This window comes from Taudactylus pleione, unplaced genomic scaffold (genome assembly GCF_031769625.1).
Source record: "Taudactylus pleione unplaced genomic scaffold, aTauple2 ptg000479l, whole genome shotgun sequence".
In the NCBI taxonomy this organism is placed as follows: Eukaryota; Metazoa; Chordata; class Amphibia; order Anura; family Myobatrachidae; genus Taudactylus; species Taudactylus pleione.
In genome coordinates this window covers 7,550,001-7,570,651 of record NW_028284881.1, presented here as the reverse complement: position 1 = coordinate 7,570,651, position 20,651 = coordinate 7,550,001, and the positions used below count along the sequence as shown (strand labels likewise).

At 48.5% G+C, this 20,651-nt stretch overlaps 1 protein-coding gene across 1 annotated transcript in view; it reads left to right on the top strand.

Annotated features, from left to right (window-relative positions):
• Nucleotides 1-2,920: 2,920 nt before the first annotated feature.
• Nucleotides 2,921-20,651, top strand: part of CUX2 (cut like homeobox 2) — a 414,556-nt gene continuing 396,825 nt past the window's right edge. The window contains exon 1 of the mRNA XM_088449256.1: nt 2,921-3,043. Within this exon, the coding sequence (XP_088305382.1) occupies nt 2,921-3,043 (123 nt within the window). The remainder of the gene's footprint in view (nt 3,044-20,651) is intronic.

Here is a 20,651-nt window from a genome sequence, read left to right as displayed (position 1 = left end):
CAGTCAGGTCCATAAATATTGGGACATTGACAGAATTTTCAGATTTTGGCCTCTATTCACCACCACAATGGTTTTGAAATGAAACAAACAAGATGTGCTTTAACTGCAGACTTTCAGATTTAATTTGAGGGTAATTACATCCAAATCGGGTGAACGGTGTAGGAATTACAACGGTTTCTATATGTGCCTCCCACTTTTTAAGGGGCCAAAAGTAATGGGACAAACTAAACAATCCTAAATCTAACTTTCACTTTTTAATACTTTGTTGCAAATCCTTTGCAGGCAATTACAGCCTGAAGTCTGGAACACATAGACATCACCAGACGCTGGGTTTCATCCCTGGTGATGCTCTGCCAGGCCTCTACTGCAAATGTCTTCAGTTCCTGCTTGTTCTTGGGGCATTTTCCCTTCAGTTTTGTCTTCATCAAGTGAAATGCATGCTCAATCGGATTCATGTCAGGGGATTGACTTGGCCATTGCATAACATTCCACTTTTTAGCCTTAAAAAACTCTTTGGTTGCTTTTGCAGTATGCTTCGGGTCATTGTCCATCTGCACTGTGAAGCGCTGTCCAATGAGTTCTGAAGCATTTGACTGAATATGAGCATATAATATTGCCCGAAACACTTCAGAATTCATTCTGCTGCTTTTGTCAGCAGTCACATCATCAATAAATACAAGGGAACCAGTTCCATTGGCAGCCATACATGCCCACGCCATGACACTACCACCACCATGCTTCACTTATGAGGTGGTATGTTTTGGATCCTGAGCAATTCCTTTCCTTCTCTTCTCTTCCCATCACTCTGGTACAAGTTGATCTTTGTCTCATCTGTCAATAGGATGTTGTTCCAGAACTGTAATGGCTTTTTTAGATGTTGTTTGGCAAACTCTAATCTGGTCTTCCTGTTTTTGTGGCTCACCAATGGTTTGCATCTTGTGGTGAACCCTCTATATGCACTCTTGTGAAGTCTTCTCTTGATTGTTGACTTTGACACATATACACCTAACTCCTGGAGAGTGTTCTTGATTTGGCCAACTGTTGTGAAGGGGTTTTTCTTCACCAGGGAAATAATTCTTTTGTCATCCACCACAGTTGTTTTCCGTGGTCTTCTGGGTCTTTTGGTGTTGCTGAGCTCTCTGGTGCGTTCTTTCTTTTTAAGACTGTTCCAAACAGTTGATTTGGCCACACCTAATGTTTTTGCAGTCTCTCTGATGGGTTTGTTTTCTTTTTTCAGCCTAATGATGGCTTGCTTCACTGATAGTGACAGCTCTTTGGATCTCATATTGAGAGTTGACAGAAACTGATTCCAAATGCAAATGTCACACCTAGAATCAACTCCAGACCTTTTACCTGCTTAATTGATAATGAAATAACGAGGGAATAGCCCACACCTGTCCATGAAATAGCTTTTGAGTTGATAGTCCCATTACTTTTGGTCCCTTAAAAAGTGGGAGGCACATATTGAAACTGTTGTAATTCCTACACCGTTCACCCGATTTGGATGTAATTACCCTCAAATTAAATCTGAAAGTCTGCAGTTAAAGCACATCTTGTTTGTTTCATTTCAAAACCATTGTGGTGGTGAATAGAGGTCAAAATCTGAAAATTCTGTCCATGTCCCAATATTTATGGACCTGACTGTATCGTGTGGTCCGTACGCACCATGCGATCTGGTGAATGGCTGCACGATATGTCATTCCCCTGCAGCATCCAAATGCATGGGGTCGTCAGTCAGATCTTCAGATTGAGCAGCATTTACGGCAGATCTGAAGATGCGACAGACGACCCCTGCGGAAGCGCGCATAGTGCGTACACTTTGGAATATTTGAACGATTTATCGTTTCAATCCGTCAGAAATCGGCAAATTGTGTAAAAAATTGTCTAGTGTGTACTCAGCTTTAGACTGAGCTGATGATCTTCCCACCCTCCTGAATAACCTCACCTCCCTCAATTTCATTATCTATTGACAGCACCACCATCTAGCCTGCAAGTGCACGGTTTCGGAGTTAGCCTTGACTTCTCCCTCTCCTTCAAACCACACATTCAGTACCTTTCGGAGTCCTGCTGTTTCTATCTAAAAATATCTCCAGGATCAGACCCTTTCTCACCTTGGAGGCAACTAAGTCATCCACTCACTGGTCATCTTTAGACTTCAGCCCTCTTATCTGGCCTCACTGTCTCCCACCTCTCTCCACTTCAATCTGCTTTCAGTGCTGCTGGCCATTTCATCTTCCTCTCCAAATGCACTATGTCTGCCTCCCATCTACTACAATCCCTTCACTGGCTCCCCTTCCCCTTCAGAACCCATTCAAACTCCTCACACTCTCTAAAGCTGGGTACACACTACACAATATTGTTAACGATTTGGCCGATTTCAATGCATCAGAGCGACAAATCATCAATATTGTGCAGTTTGTATGCACTATATCGTGTAGTGCACGCTCCCGTGGGGTCGTCAGTCACATCGCCTGATCCTTCTGCACATGCAGGAAGATCAGGCGATGCAGCTGGCAATCCCTGGCATATTGGGCACTGGATCACTCAGTCCTCTACGGACCGCCCAATATGTCAGCGCTGGGGTTGTGGGTCTCATCGCTGGGTACACAGTCGTTTATTGTATACCCAGCTTTACAAAGCTCTCATTCAATATTCTCCTATTTATATCTCTTGGCTCATCTCCCTTCACACTCCCGCTTGCCCACTTCACTCCACAAATGAATGCCACCTCTCCTCCCAACTGATTACTTCCTTCCACTCCAAGATTTTGCTTGTGCTGCTCACTACCACTGGAACTCTTTCATTCTCCCTAACAGACTCTCCACCTCTTTATCAATGCTTTCCAGCTCTCATCCTAACCCATTGCTCCATGTTCCTTGCTCACTGTCTCTCCCATTTCTGTCACCTCTGTCTGTCTGGGATGCAGTCAGGAAGGAGACGGTTGAAATGGCGACCTCCGGCTTCACGACTGTCAAATCCCGGCGTTGAAATCCCTCTCATTATACCTACGCCGGGAGCCAGACGCCCGGCATACCGATCGAAGGTAAGCTGGGCGGCGGGCGCGGACAGCAGCGGGGGGTAAGGGTTAGGTTAGGGGCTCCCGGGGGGGGGGGACTTAGGGTTAGGCACCCCTGGGGGGAGGTCAGACACCCCCCCCCGGAGACTTAGGTGTAAGCTGCTAGAGTTAGGCACAAGAGTGGAGGTTAGGGTTAGGCACGCCTAAGAGAGGGTTAGGGTTAGGGGGGGGTAGGGTTAGTTAGACACACCTAGAACCCGTCGGGATTTCCACTGCTGTCGGTCTGCTGCGTCGGGATTTTCATTCATACTGATACTGTCTGTCTCCCATGTCCCTTTTTAGATTGAAGATAGCCCTGCTCATGAGAATTTACAATCATGTGCTTTTCCTTCTCTCACTTATAGGTTTCTGCCACCACGCTGCTTATTTGAGTATTATTAATGTTGCTGCTTATAATGTTTACAAACATTGTAAATGTCCTGCAATGTTTTGTTCTGCAAGTCACTTTTTACTTGTTTTGTTCATACTGTTTCGGTTTATGCAGTTAGCTAGGCGCTGCGGATCCCTTCTGGCATTGTAGAAATAAAGGATCATAATAATACAAATGACTACCCCACCTCTTCCTCCCTTTTCCTGCCTGATCTCCCACCAACTATGTCTTATTGTATATGGAGAAAATGAAGGAAGGCATAAATATCAGTACTCAGAATAGGTATCCTATCTAAGCGTCAGGAAGTTGAATAGCATTATATTAAGTTGAAACATATTGTTTAATGCTACAGCCTATATCCTACAAAGTCCATGAAAGTGAGCAATGTAGCCTAATTTTGAAATATCTCTTCCTAAAGAAACATGTTTGTTGAAAATAGTTTTGCTAGATATTCCTTAATGGTGGACCCTCCAGTACCTTAAGATAAGCTTATCTGTAGAATTTTATTTTTTATTGTGTTCATTCTCTGTTCTCCTCAAATATACATTTATATATTCCTAATTTAGAATTGTGTTCATATTACATCAAATATGGCAAGGTATAAGAGAATGCAGACTTTTAACTTTAGATCTATTACATAGATCAATTACATTTGTCTGAATAATAATCAACTTAATTGCCAATATCAATAGTTATTATTACTAGTTTATTGGTCCCATCATTTGCTGGGTTGCAAGCATGCAAAGTGCATAAAACATTCATCAAGATTATGTGACAGTCTGTATCATCTGTCTTACTAGCAGAGGTTAGATTGCTGATGTAGTTCATGCAGCAGTTTCCATAAAGTTTGGCTTTGCTGTTGAAAATGGTAATGTTGCTGAGTAGTGGAAAAAAGCACCATATTAATCATAGCTTATACTTGAACTTAGATCATCTTGCAAGTAAGTAATGTTAGCATGTGTTCAGGCCACTTCCTATCATTCAATACCCATTTCTACTTCAGGTTCCATAGGGGTCCACAGGGTTGACCTTGGGGGTATACCTGGATCTGGATCCACGGGCACCACGCATTTAAAGCTCTGCTGCTCCCAGGATGCACTGGGTCCATCCTCCTCTATACCCCGCCCCAGCCACCTCAGTTTTAGTTGGTGCCCGGCCGGAGTCGGGTCACCCAAGCTTAAATTTAGTGCTAATTATTTTTATTTCACTTTTCAGAGCGGCAGCTTCAGACTGTCCATTGGACGTCTAAGCTGCCGCTCCTCAAACCCCGCTGACGGAACGACGCCAGTACAGATCTTGGGATCGCGGCGGGACCCCAGAGTCTGCACTAGCACCGGCTCTGGGCTCTCCCTCGACTGCTGCCGGAGCGCCGCGGTCAAGGTAAGCCGCGGGTCACTGCTTGTGGTAACCCGCGTGTATCAAGCCTTTTACAATGCAGTCGCCTGCCTCCGGTCTCTGGGGATAGACCGGAGGCGCTAGCTAGTGGCGGCGGGCTTCCCTTCCCCAGAGGCATACCCCGTGAGACCACTGGCCCACCAGGGAATACATGCCAGCAGAGGGAACCGGCGTTCCGGGGGTTAAACGCTAGCCAGGGGAGAGAACCTTCCCTGTTTAGCGGCTCCTCAGCTCAGCGCGCCTTTATCATTTGTTCTGGCAACGGTGAGCTGCTTCCTCCTCCTCTGAGGTCTCCGGCAGCCATCTTTCTTGGTGGGCAGCGCAGATCTCTCCTGGAAGTGTGTGGTCGATGCCCCTGTGTACCTCTCCCCTGCAAAAGGTTAGTGTACACAGCGCTATAGCCCTCCCAGACACTGAGTCTGGGCGTTTGATTGTAGTGACAAAGTGCAGGGAGTTTAACTTTCTGCATTGTATGTGACTTTTGCTAGTGCTGACTGTATCTGCTGTATTTCTACTTTACTGTCAGTCTATACCTGTCCCTTTCCTTCTCCTCCAGCCCTGGCAGGTGTGTGTGGGAAGGACTTTTCAAGGATCTCACTTATATAAATTAATGTATTTGTGAGGTCGGTCACATACTGTTGTGTGCTACACGGTGCCATATTTGTGGACTTGTGTGCTGCATACTTGTGGGCGCGGCAAGAGCTTCCCTGTTGTATTGCTATATATCTTTGGGTATATATATATATATATCTATCGTTTAGCATGTCTGATGAGGAAGTTGAGCGCTCTGCGACTCCCAATCTGCTCACTTGCAGACGCTGTAGTGGGAAATGTGGGGGACTTATTGCAGGATGGTCTGTGTGTCAGATGTCGTCAGTTGGTCCCTCTAATCCCCCAACTTCGGGACAGGATCCCCCTTGGGCGGTATTTTCCCAGGTGCTGGCCTCCATCACGGACCGTCTGGCGGTTCCGACTACCATCCCCCATAGGGGGTTACCACAACCCGCCATCCCCCCTTCTCCGGGTGTACCACAATTATTGCAGTCTTCCCCTGGCCCTCAGACAGTTCATCCATATGCGGGGTTCCCTATGTATGTTCAGTCTCCTTCGATGTCGCAGCAGTCCGTCATCCCCTTCCAGGGTCTCCCGCAAGCTAACCCACCGTGGGTCGATGTGTTCTCCAATTCTGTCCAGAGTTTGGCGGCCTCTTCTTCGGCTTTTCAAACCATGTTGCGTAGTGACAAGTCTCAAAAGGCGTCAAAATGCACTGTTACGTCATCCCAGTCTGCGCAGTTATCAGACTCAGATGCGTCCTCGGATGAGGGCGAATTGCCTGAGGATTCTGATTCAGATTCCCCTGCTCCGGAAGTGGAGACAAAGTCTACCATTAATTTGCCGGCATTGGTGCGGGCGGTGCGGTCCATTCTGGATATAGAGGATGTTGCCCCTGGCAACCAAGTCCAAATATCCCAATTTTAAACAGGCGAAAGTGATTTGGCTGTTTTTTCTTTATCTGACCAACTGACTGATCATATGGTGGAGGCCTGGCAGACGCCTAGTAAGAGGTTCCAGCTGCAGAAACGTTTAAGCAGTAGTTATCCGTTTCCTGCTAGTCATTCCAAGAAGTGGGAAACACCGCTGGCTGTGGATTCTCACGTCACTCGCCTGATCAAGAGTGCTACCTTACCAATGCCGTCCATTTCATCCCTAAAGGATCCCTCGGACAGGAAAGTGGAGACATCCATAGCCATCTCTTGGGTGGCTAAAGCCATTGAGAGCTGCGCCAATGTACTAGAGGATACGCTTCCTGAGGAAGCTCCGGAGGCTCAGAGAGCGTTGGTTGGTCAGATGAGGAATGCCGCTTCCTATATTGGGGAGGCATCTTTGGATGCCAGTCTTCTCACTTCTAGAGTTTCGGCGGCAGCGGTCTCTGCTCGCAGGTCTTTGTGGCTTCGTTCTTGGAGAGCGGATGCGGATTGCAAGAAAGGCCTAGAGGCCTTACCCTTTAATGGGGAAATTTTGTGCGTCCCTGGCCTGGACAAAATTGTTGATACCTTGGCAAAGTCTAAGTCGGCGTTTTTGTCATCAGCTGCTGCGCCTTTCGGTCCTTTCGAACTCAGGGTAAGTCCAAGGGTCAATCCTTACCGAGGCAGTCGTCAACCAAGACTGCCCCTAAACCAAAGAAGGAGGCCTGGAGCACCAGACGCCCTGCTTCCAAGCACGAAGATAAACCTTCAGCCTGATGGGACGGGCCTCTCTCTGGGGGATCCCAGAGTGGGGGGCCGACTTCTTCAATTCAACCAATGCTGGTGCAATACCACCACGGATGCTTGAGTACAAGAAGTGGTCTCTCAGGGGTACGCCCTGTCCTTCCGGTACAGACCCCCTCAACAGTTCTTCTGCACTAGTCTTTCCCAAGACAAGACCAATGCATTGTTGATCCAGGAAGCCATAGAGTCCTTGCTGAAAGCAGGGGTTGTTGTTCCTGTTCCGCCATCTCAACGTGGGACAGGTTACTACTCTTCTCTATTTCTGGTTCCAAAACCCAATGGGTCTCATCGGCCCATTCTCAACCTGAAATCGTTGAACAAGTTCTTCATAGTGCCTACTTTCAGGATGGAAACTTTGCGTTCCATCATTCTGGCTATGGAACCGGGGATTTATATGGTCTCCCTGAATATCCAGGTCGCCTACCTCCATGTTCCTATAGCCCCTTCACACCAGCAGTATCTGAGGTTTGCTATACAAAATCTTCACTTCCAGTTTCAGGCTCTACTCTTTGGTCTTTCCACGGCTCTGAGGGTGTTCACCAAAGTGATGGCTGCACATCTGCGCAGCCAGGGTATTACGGCTTCTGCCGTATCTGGACGACCTCCTATTGCTGGACGGCTCTCCGGAGGTCCTTTTGCAACATCTACACCTGATGATCGCTTGTCTCCAAGCGCATGGGTAGCTGATAAACTGGAAGAAGTCCTCTCTCATTCCATCACAGAGGATGGTTCATTTGGGAGCCCTTCTAGACTCTCGTCAGCAAAGGATCTTTCTGATTCCGGAAATGGTTGCTTCCCTACAACTACGAGTGAGCAGTTTTCTGAAGAGTTCCCAGGTGTCTGTTCACTCAGTAATGAGAGTTCTGGGGTCCATGGTGTCGACATTCGACATGGTGGAGTATGGCCAGTTTCATTCCAGGCCCCTGCAGGAGCTGATTCTATCCAAATGGAACGGGTTACCACACCGAATCAGGACTCAGATGCTTGTGTTGTCTTTGGAGGTGCGCCTGTCGATGACCTGGTGGCTTCAAACGCCTCATCTCACCAAGGGCCGCCACTTTTGGATCCCGGACTGGGTCCTGCTCATGACGGATGCCAGTCTCCGGGGTTGGGGGGCGGTGTCGGGTCCCCTTTCACTTCACGGACGTTGGACAGCGGAAGAAGCGGTCCTTCCCATCAATATTCTGGAACTTTGGGCCGTATACAGGGCCTTCCAGTTATCCGGTCACGCTCTTCACGGAAGGGCAGTGCAAGTTCAGTCCGACAATGCCACCAACATGGCGTACATCAACCGTCAAGGGGGGACTTGCAGTCGAGCAGCAATGTCGGAGGTGTCACGCATCCTGTCTTGGGCGGAATGCCACCTTCCGGCCATTTCGGCAGTCTTCATTCCAGGAGTTCTCAACTGGGAAGCGGACTTCCTCAGCCATCACAACGTGCATCCTGGGGAATGGTCCCTTCATCCAGATGCATTTCAACTGCTCGTGGACAAGTGGGGACTGCCGGAGGTGGACCTCATGGCATCCCATCACAATTGCAAATTGCCCCGTGTACGGGTCTAGGACAAGAGACACCAGCGCAAGCCTGGTGGACCCGCTGTCAGTGAAATGGACATTTCAACTGGCGTATCTCTTCCCTCCGATAGCCTTGCTGCCTCGGGTTCTTCGGAAATTCAAACAGGACGGCGGCACGCTTCTGCTGATGGCACCGGCTTGGCCCAGATGTCTCTGGTACTCCGATCTTTGGGGCCTATCAATAGACGTTCCGTTTCTTCTGCCTCAACGTCAGGACCTGTTGTCTCAGGGGCCCTGTCTTTACCCGCATCTGGGTCGTCTGACTTTGACGTCGTGGCTCTTGAGACATCGGTCTTGAGGGCCCGGGGTTTTTCCAGCTCAGTCATCAGCACAATGCTACAGGCACGCAAGCCTGCTTCCGCCAGGATTTACCACAGTGTGTGGCATACTTATTTTCAATGGTGTGAGACCAGAAACTGCTATCCTCAAGCATTTTGTGTTTCTAGGATTTTGGCGTTACTGGATTGGACTTAGGTTTACGCTTCGCTTCATTGAAAGTTCATGTGTCTGCACTTTCTGTGTGGTTCCAGCGTAGAATCGCTACTCTGCCTGATGTCCGTACCTTTTTCCAGGGTGTCCTCAGGATTCAGCCTCCCTTTTTTCCACCAGTGGCTCCTTGGGATTTGGCAGCGGTGCTTCCGGCCTTGCAGTGTCCTCCATTTGAACCTCTGGAGTCGGTGGAACTCAAGTGGATGACACTTAAAGACTGTTTTTCTCCTAGCAATTGCTTCGGCCAGGAGAGTGTCAGAACTAGGCGCACTTTCTTGCCGTTCTCCTGTTCTGATTTTTCACCAGGACAGGGCAGTGCTTCGCACCTGTCCAGGTTTTCTTCCTAAGGTAGTCTCTAAGGGCCTGATTCTAAGGGCCTGATTCAGAACCGGTCGCTCTGACAGACCGCTCGCTCTGAATCAGGGCCGGTCTTTTTTTTTTTTTTAAGAATAGCTGTGGGTGACCACCCACAGCTATAGCGAGCGGCCATGATGATGGTCGCGATGGTCAAGACCATTGCGACCTTCGGGCTTGCGGCAACGAGACCCTACCACAAGGTTCTCGTCGCAAGCCCCCCCCAGAGAGATTTCGGCTATCCCCAGATAGATGCCGCAAGCCCCAGACAGATTGCCCGTTGCTATACGGATCTCGCGCATGCGCACGACGGAGCCGGCTCCGTCATGAGCATGCGCTCTGGGCCACCATCGACCCTGTTGCGAGCGCTCAGCGCTGGGTCTGAATCAGGCCCTAAGTTCCACATTAATCAGGACATTATTGTGCCGGCAATTCAGTCACCTGATCTCTCGGCTGGTGAGGCTTCCTTAGATGTTCTTGCTCTCAAAGTTTATATTGATCGCACTAGTTCCATTCGCAAATCTGATTCTTTGTTCGTCCTCTTTGGTTTTCACAAGAGTGGTGGCCTGCCAATTGGCTTTGTTTGGTTATTTGTGAGGCTTATTCACAGGAGGGTTTACCTGTTCCAGCCTCTGTTAAGGCTCATTCCACTCGGTCTGTGGGTCCCTCGTGGGCTGCTGGCCGTGGCGCCTCAGCTGTTCAGCTGTGTAAGGCGGCCACCTGGTCTTCCATACAGACTTTTCTATGGTTCTATAAGTTTGACACCTTCGCCTCTCAAGATGCATCCTTTGGGCGCCGGATTCTCCTTTCAGCGCAGGAGCGTCCCCGCCCTTAGTTTTACTGCTTTGGGACATCCCCAAGGTCAACCCTGTGGACCCCCTATGGAACCTGAAGTAGAAAACAAGAGATATGGGTCCGTATTCAGTTTGAGGCGTTAAGTCCGGATTCGCGGTAATTTACCGCCGATGACGTCTTTATCGCCTGTTTTAGTTTTACCCCGTTTTAAATTTGAAAGACATTCCGCCTAGGCGGAAAGTCAATGCAATGTAATAGGCGGTAAAGTATCGCCTATGAATGGCAGGCGTTAAAAAGTGCAGAATTGGGGTTTTAGGGTGCAACGTTTCGGGAACCCCTGTGCAGCCTTCAGACAGTCCCCCAAAGGTAATCTGTGTAAAAAAAAACAAAAAAAAAAACATAGGGACATCCCAAAAATTTACTTTCAAAAAGGGGGCGAAAAAAAAAATGTTGTGGTATAAACTTAAAAACTAACGAACTTGACTCTGGGGGGGTCACCAAGTATGCCTCAAGTGTTTTTTTGATTGCAGGTGATTGCAGCAGGTGGATTTTTCATCTTTAGCAAGTTTAAAATATGCTGAACCCCATTTTCAAGTACCCCAAATTTGATGGGCATAGTTGTTTTGCCCTAAAAAAAAACTTCTAAATGCTCTTCTGCATCACCTTATTCAAAGCCGCAATTATGCACCTGCCGCGGCTATTAGAAACCCCGACTTTCTTCAGGAGTTAAAAATGGGGGTACCCTTTGTCCTCCCCTATGTCTACACATCTTTAGGGGTGGTTTCTAGAATATTTCCCGAAAATTCCCGTTTTTTTAACGCTGATCCAAGTATCGCCGGGTCCCGTTTTTGCCTACTTTCAAATTGAATACGGGGATACGCGAGCACGCGCGCGATACTTTAATGCCTACAAAACAGGCGAAGGCAGCGTTAAGTCCGGGCCGTATTAAATTATCGCAGCTCGGCTCAAATTGAATACGGGTCATGGTAAGAACTTACCTTTTTATCTCTGTTTCTACGAGGTCCATAGGGTCCACAGGGCGTCCGCCCTGATGCACCTGGCTTCATATGGGCTATGTGGCTGGTCACCGGTTTTCTGTCTCCCTTTCTGTGAGTATGGTTCTTGTGTGTTCCAGTCTTCCTTCTCTCTGTTTTTATCTCCTCCGGCCTTGGCTACTTACCAACTGAGGTGGCTGGGGTGGGGACGGACCCAGTGCATCCTCGGAGCAGCAAAGCTTTAACTGCGTGGTGCCCGTGGATCCAAATCCACCTATACCCCCAAGGTCAACCCTGTGAACCCTATGGACCTCGTAGAAACAGAGATAACAAAGGTAAGTTCTTACCATATCTCTTGTTTTTCTGATCCATTAATACATCTGAATGGTTTATGTCTCAACATTGACGAGACCATCCCACCTGAGTGTGTTTGTCACCCCTCCAAACCCAACTGGCAGGCGTCTGTGGCGCCCATTCACCACTGCTCGGCAAAGTAGTAGAGCCGTAGTTAATTGGTTATACCTCCCAATTTTCTCGCCATATGACAGAGCTCTCAGTTTTGGAGTGTTCCTCTGAAATTGGGACAGTTCGGTAGATATGTCATGATCCTTTCCTCTATAACTGTTCTTTCTCTCTACTGAGCACCTTCCCACAGACCAAGGACATACACATTATGGTGTTACAGGCTTGAGGGTAGATCAGAGTCAGGACTCGTGGACTGGACTGATGAGGAGAACAGGAAATGAGGTGAGCAGATGCTTACTCATGGATCAGAGGTAGACACCAACATGGAATATGTTGGTAACTACTGGAAACACCCAACCAGTACATGGAACTACATGAGAGGAACTCAACCCTAGCCCTGACCCTCAGGATCATAGAGCTGGAACCAATACTTGAGAACTCAGGAACTGGGCAGGGGCTAACTCAGGAACTCTGCTGGAATCCACTGAAACTGGTACAACCCGACTGCCAGAGCTGAGTACCTGGAGCCTACACCCTCAGAGAAGGAAGCAGATCCAGTACCCAGTGTCGGCCAGTTCACTGTAAACTCAGCATGAACCCCCATACTCAGTGAGAGGACCGTCAGGACAACAACCGCCATCAATGGTAACACCGTTGTGCTAAGAAGAGTAGTGGAGATGAAGTAGTGTCAGGTTGCGGCCTAGGATCGGCCGTTACTCACCTCAGTGCCGGCTTCCCCTGACCTCTCGAGCGGTCAGGTGCGGTTGCGAGTGATGCGCTGAGGATCATGCCTGGGGTCTGCTAGGACATCGAGGTGCTGCTCCGTGATTTGATTCCTGCGGTTGCCGTAATGGACGCAGCCATGACAGTCTACATCACCTGATTAGCCCTTTACCCAATGGTAGCATTGGTTGCTGTCTGCTGACAACATCCTCCAATGGACTGCTACCTTAGGCTACAGTAGTTAGCCGGGCTCTGGACAACAGGAAGGTGCCTGTACAAAGTCGTTACTTCCAGTGAATACTTGCTGTTGCAGCGTTCCAGGTTCCAAGCTCCTTTCATCTAGTAATATATTCCTAGTGTGTGTGTACTCAGTACGTCATCCGAGTACCATCTCCTAAGTGTCATTCTCCTGTGCCAGTTCTGTGTCTGGATTCACAGTGTGTATACGCAGTACATCATCCGAGTACTATATCCAAAGTGTCATTTGCCAGTTCTGTGTTTGGATCACAGTCTATGTACTCAGTACGTCACCCAAGTGCAAACTCCCAGAATCGGTTTCCTGTGCTTTCCCTGCGATTGTGTTCTTCCATTTCCCACTTGTGCCGGATACCTGACCAAAGGGCCGTGACCTGCTTACTGGGTGCAGCTAAACCCAAATACCAATTGAAGGGGTCACTGGTAAACACCTCCCAGTAAGTTAGACTCCATGCCTTTGGTCAGGTCTAGCCAACATCCGGTACTTGTGGATGAGGAAGGCATATATCCAGGCCCCTCGCCTCCGGTTCCTTTCCCAACCTGGGACCCTGACTTCCAATCCCTTTATAGAGGATCTCCATAGCCCAAATGTAACAAGTAGAACTTAGAGCAGCAATACATGTTGAAGTTTCTAATACAGGATCAATCCACTTGAACCTGTAATGAGCAGGAGAATTGTTAACAGAAGACTTGCTTGAAGTGACAAATGGTAGCAGATTTGGAACTTGGAAACACTATTAGGTCAGTAAATGGATACTTAAGACTACTGCATGAATAACACAGGCTGGTACCGGACTAGAACCGGAATGCAAGTAGTAGGCTGAACCGAACTGAAACTGGAATGATGGACACAGGCTGGAAATATGCAGGTTAGATTGACTGGAACCGGAAGAGACAGCAGGTGATTTGAACCAGAGGAGACTGGACCGGAGAATACTGAAAAAAACCTTGAACCATATTCGAATCGGAGGTATCAGCTGGTGACTTGGGGCCTGATTCAGTACGGATCGCAACTGCAAACGCAATAGCGATTACACACGCACTCTCGCTGCGAAGATATACTAATGCCTGCGATCGCTATGCCGTTGCAGCAAAACACAAGGACGCTCACCTTACCTTACACACATCCATAATACTTAGCAAGACTGCAAAACCATCGTAACATCGAATACAATCGCAGCCTCACGCACACTTGCACAAGGTCTGACCTTACCCTCAGAAATTGCTAACCTCATCGCACGCAGTGAAAGCCTAATGTCAGGGTTCGGCCTAGGATCAGCCGTTACTCACCCCAGCACCGGCTTCCCCGACTACTCGTGTGGTCAGACGTCAGGTTCGGCAGCGGGTGACGCGCTGAGGATTGTGCCTTAGGCGCTCTGGGATTTCCATGTGCGGCTCTGTGTCTTGGTTACCGGGGTTACCGTCATGGGCACCGCCATGATAGTCCTTCACACCTGACTGTTCCTTCAACCAGTGGTAGCGTGGTCTCGGTCAGCTAACACTGTCCTCCTATGAACTGCTACCATAGGGTATATATACTGGGCTCTGGACACCAGGAAGTTGCCTGTACAACGTCGTTACTACTGATGTATGCTTGCCGTCACTTCGTTCCAGGTTTTTGTTCCTTGCTATCGAGTCTTCTCCAACTTCTATCACCCTCTGGTGCATCTCCATTCGCACTCCGTGTACTCAGTACACTTCAACTGAGTACAACCACTGTGTCATCTTCCGGAGTGTCTGGCATCGCACTCCGTGTACTCAGTACACATTAACTGAGGACAACCCCTGTGTCATCCTAAGGAAACACTGTGCTTTTCTTTGTATGTACAGTCCTGATGAAAAGGCTTTAGAGCCTTGAAATGTCAACCTACTTCTGTACCCATGTTTTGTACATTTAAACACGTCGTTTTGATTTTCATTTTTGTGAGTACCGCTTTCTTCTTTTCCTCACTGGCGTGGTGCAGGCATGCACCAACATAGGATAAGTCCTCTCATATAATATATATATATATATATATATATATATATATTTATAGCAACTGGAAGGCGGCACTCGGAAAACATCAGTCGAACACAGGCAATTTATTTTGGAACCTCTTTGCGGGGATACCTAGGAGGGTACTGGTATCGTATTGAAGTGAGGTTGGAGTGCTGTCTTTTTTTGTACATATGTGTGTGTATATACATATATATACACATACACAATAGAAAACTATTAATAACAGGAAATTGTGCTTACCTGTGGCGCTGTACACGGCCTTGCTTCTGTGGTCTGCGGCACCGCTTCTGATGGCAGCCACCAGCCATGGGGTTGGAATATGCACACAGGATGAGGTAGCAGAGGTACTGGATGGGGAAAGAAGCAGAGTGATAAATGGAGATGGTGGCAGAGGCACAGATGGCAAAGGGGATAGAGGCACAGCAGGGGGAAGTATCGGGAACAGATAGATCTGGATAGATGGAGAAGGTGGTAAATGTATAGATGGGAAAATGGAATGAGGCATAGAAGGCGGGAAGGGCAGAGGCACAGCAGATAAAGGTGGCGGAAGCACACATTGATGGGGGTTTAGAGGTACACTTGGGGAGGGTAGGAGTAAAGGTACAGCTGATGTGCTACTCCCTAGCCTAGCCAGGGGAAGCAAGGGGAGGAGGAGAAGGGAGAAGTTATAGGGGAACTAGGGGTGGGGCAACATGTAGAGGCTTCAGGAGAGGAAGAAAGTGAAAGTAAGCTAGTCCAGCCCCAAACTGCTTCTGACTCACAGCCAGTGACGTGTCTGTGAGTGAGAAGCAGGGTGCAGCTGCGATAATCAGCACCAGCGACCCCTCTGTCAGATCTGTGAACTGGTACATGCTGTACTTTCCTTTACTACTCCCACCCTCAGCTCCATCTGGAGCCCACCTCATCAGTCAGCCTGGCTTCTCATCCCAGTCAACTGACTGACTCAGACTAATACTGACTGCCAACCCAATTAGCTCCGCCCACCTCGTCGATCAGCCCGGCCCCTCAGCCCCAAAGACTGACTGAGTTATCAGTCTGGCATCATACTTTAGCTGGCCACCTGTCATTTAAAGCGGTCCAGGCCGGCAGCATAGTGGAACTGTATGCATGCAGAAAAAAAAACGGCTGACTTCAACGGCCAATTCGCCCCTGCTGACACATCTGACTTATCTGTGCAGTGCATCGGCAGAACACGCTGCTCACAGGCACATCTACTGATTTCTTCTATCTAGCTGTGGGTTTTGTCTGTGTTTTATCATGTTTACCAACATGATTCTTAGTAAATCCGTGAGTTGTATTCCTGTCCATGTAAAGTGTCCGATGGTCTATAGCAGTCTATTGCTGTGTTAAGTCAGGTTTTGAATGCAAATTTTATGCAGATGTGCCTTTAGTAAATCTCCGAGATGCAATTTGGGGTGAAACTTGAATGCTAATGCAAACTCTGCCAAATACGAATCTAAGTAAATTTTCCCCTCTTTGTTAGTCTACCTTCAGGGTTCTGGTGATGCTCATAAAGGGATACGGTTAATTCCATCCTATGGGTATATTCATACCTCCCAACCTTTGGGTAATGGAGATTGGGACATGTTTGCGTGCAAGAAGCCACTCAGTCAGAAAGGGGTATGGCCTCATGGGAAAATGCCGTTCCTGTGAGCCACCCTCCCCGTTTTCAACATGTTGGGGGTATGCCCAGTGCGCTGGGAACTGCCAGCCATGCCCCCAGTCCCTCTCTCCTGTGAATAGATGCTGTGCACAGCATCTATTCACTGCTTTTTCTGCTAAGTACATCAGCAGGTGAGAAGGAGGCTCCCAAGCTCCTCCTCACCGCAGGACACTGGGGCTCGTGGGTGGGATGGCCAGACCGTGCCAGAAAAGCCACCAAATCTGGACTGTTGAGAGGAATGGTACTCACTGACTGTACCAGGGCTTGCGGAATCATTTGGTCTGGCCCTCTGAGCTTTATTCTGTTAGCCTCATCTGACTAGCATTCTAGGCACCCTGCAGCCAGAATCTATGCAGCAGTGCCACCTGGGGCCTCCTTAGGACACTTCAGACGGTCGCACCGCTGCCCTTACAGTTCCCCAGAGCATCCTCAGGATGCTCTGGGCATTGCTAAAATCACCGGCGATTGTGGTCCCACCCCGTGTGATGTCACACAGAGGGGGCGTGGCCTGCACCAGGCCCACGAATAATGTTATATATATGAAAGGGACCTCTGCAGAAAAAATTTTCCCCACCGCTGGACTATACTATATTCAGTGATTACAGTAGAAATTTAGAAGTGGCAGTATGGAAAATATAAGTTACTGGAACCCCCGTATACCAGCCCACTTCGATCACTGGGCATACATGAAAATGTTCATGACATACCCAATATAACTGATATCTTAAGAGAGGTCATATTTTTAATATGCTACACATCCTGTTGTTTTTCTTGTTCTAGAACAACAACTTTTTTTTTATGATGACACTAAGCAGTCTACTTGTAATATTAATTACCATTTATTACAGTTCAGTTATTTGCATTCTGTCTCCCATAATTAATTTAACCTTCCAGATATCATTTGTTATTCTAATAATTAAAAAGTGATAGCGAGGGAGGTGATATCATTTGGGGTGGCCTATGACGTACATTGTGAGCACGTTCAGATGTAGAAGGATTTGCAGGCAGAGGTGGCAGACACATGCTCCTAAGTATGCCCATAACTTGCACAGAAGGGTAACTAAAAACTATGTCTAGCATGTGCTAGCCAAATCTAGATCAAGTATTTCTTCAAATTCTAAACATTACCACCCATCAAGATTGATTCCACTAATTCCTGACATACATTGTTTGATACATGGTGGCAGGGGATGTGGAGCCTGTGTGGTGAGGGGGAAGGGAGGGAGAGTTGAGAGAGTTTTATTTTAACTTATTTTTCTTTAGTTATTACCGTTATTTATTTTTGTGTATATATAGACAATTGTTGTGTCTTACATATGGATGTTTATTATACATATTATGCTGTCCTGAGGGGCTTCCCTGTCAACTAAACTGTAATAGTCCACTGTTGTCTTCATGTTTTATGATCTAATGTTTTTTTGATGCAATAATCGTACAACCGGACTGTTTTGTATTTTGTATAAGGCATTTTCTACAAATGCTTAAATTTAAAAAAATGACAAACACTAGTAACATTGTCAGGAGCAGAAATTTTCAGTGACAAATAATGAAATTGTGACGAAGCGTTTAAATAAGTACCGTCAGCGCATCCATTTCCTCCTGTAATTGTATACACCGTATTTTCTGAAACCTAAAATACACTTTAAAGATTCAAAATTGCAAAACTTGCAACTTACGTATGATTCCAGAGCACCAGATTATGGCAGGCTTGCCTACCCTCCCGATTTGGCCGGGAGCCTCCCGATTTTCAGGTGCCGCTCCCGGCCCCCCGGAAAGGCAGGCAAGCCTCCCGGAAGTCTACGACCCTCCCTGCCTCCCCCCTGAAAAAACTAAAAACCCCCGCAGCGGGGGGGCCGGTGACGTGATTCGCGCACGTCATCGTGGCCCCGCCCCCTGCTTCACAACACCGAAAATAACGGCATTGTGAAGAGGGGGCGGAGCCACAATGACGCGATCGTGCGGTCCCCCCGGCTCCACCCCCAATGTGACCCAGAATGGCCGGCCCCGCCCCCAGCTCCGCCCACAATGGCCAGCCCCCGCCCCCTGCTATTAGCCGACAATCAGCTCCCTCCCGGAAGGCTGGAGCTGATTGTCGGCAAGTATGGATTATGGCACAAAGTGGAGAGAGAGTAAGGCAGAAATGATAAAACAGGGTGGGGACGGAAGCACATGGAGCAGGGAGAGACATTACAGGGTGGGGACGGAAGCACATGGAGCAGGGACAGACATTACAGGGTGGGGACGGAAGCACATGGAGCAGGGAGAGACATTACAGGGTGGGGCCGGAAGCACATGGAGCAGGGACAGACATTACAGGGTGGGGACGGAATCACATGGAGCAGGTACAGACATTACAGGGTGGAGACGGAAGCACATGGAGCAGGGACAGATTACAGGGTGGGGACGGAAGCACATGGAGCAGGGACAGACATTACAGGGTGAGGACGGAAGCACATGGAGCAGGGAGAGACATTACAGGGTGGGGACGGAAGCACATGGAGCAGGGACAGACATTACAGGGTGGGGACGGAAGCACATGGCGCAGGGACAGACATTACAGGGTAGAGACGGAAGCACATGGAGCAGGGACAGACATTACAGGGTGGGGACGGAAGCACATGGCGCAGGGACAGACATTACAGGGTGGGGACGGAAGCACATGGAGCAGGGAGAGACATTACAGGGTGGGGACGGAAGCACATGGAGCAGGGACAGACATTACAGGGTGGGGACGGAAGCACATGGAGCAGGGTAAGACATTACAGGGTGGGGACGGAAGCACAAGGAGCAGGGACAGACATTACAGGGTGGGGACGGAAGCACATGGAGCAGGGACAGACATTACAGGGTGAGGACGGAAGCACATGGAGCAGGGAGAGACATTACAGGGTGGGGACGGAAGCACATGGAGCTGGGACAGACATTACAGGGTGGGGACAGAAGCACATGGAGCAGGGACAGACATTACAGGGTGGGGTCGGAAGCACATGGAGCAGGGACAGACATTACAGGGTGGGGACGGAAGCACATGGAGCAGGGACAGACATTACAGGATGGGGACGGAAGCACATGGAGCAGGGACAGACATTACAGGGTGGAGACGGAAGCACATGGAGCAGGGACAGATTACAGGGTGGGGACGGAAGCACATGGAGCAGGTACAGACATTACAGGGTGGGGACGGAAGCGCATGGAGCAGGGAGAGACATTACAGGGTGGGGATGGAAGCACATGGAGCAGGGAGAGACATTACAGGGTGGGGACGGAAGCACATGGAGCAGGGACAGACATTACAGGGTGGCGACGGAAGCACATGGAGCAGGGAGAGACATTACAGGGTGGGGACGGAAGCACATGGAGCAGGGACAGACATTACAGGATGGGGACGGAAGCACATGGAGCAGGGACAGACATTACAGGGTGGAGACGGAAGCACATGGAGCAGGGACAGATTACAGGGTGGGGACGGAAGCACATGGAGCAGGGAGAGACATTACAGGGTGGGGACGGAAGCACATGGAGCAGGTACAGACATTACAGGGTGGGGACGGAAGCACATGGAGCAGGGAGAGACATTACAGGGTGGGGACGGAAGCACATGGAGCAGGGAGAGACATTACAGGGTGGGGACGGAAGCACATGGAGCAGGGACAGACATTACAGGGTGGGGACGGAAGCACATGGAGCAGGTACAGACATTACAGGGTGGAGACGGAAGCACATGGAGCAGGGACAGATTACAGGGTGGGGACGGAAGCACATGGAGCAGGGACAGACAGTGGGGTACAAAGCTTTTCGGCTGCTTTGACATCAAAACTCGTTGAAAATATTTGGGAGGCGGAGGAACCATTGGAGAGAAATTATTAATAATAAAGGCAAGAAATAAGGCACAAGAGAGCGAGACACAGGGGAAGGCGGAAAGAATGTCACAAAGGAAATCAGTATATTTAATAGCAGTGATAGTATGCACGTAGTATATTATATAGATGTTAGTGTGTGTATACATTTCTGGGATGAGTATATTATTATTATCATTATTATTATTATTTATTATCATTATTATTTTATTTTGCTTTTTGGTCCACAAAATATTATGTGTCGTTAGAACGTCTATGCAGATAAGGTTTGCACAGTGAGTTATGTATGCAAATGAGATTCAGCAAGCACAAGCGGAAAACAGGTTGTGTACATAATGAAAATGTCATATGAAAAGAACCTCTTATTTACT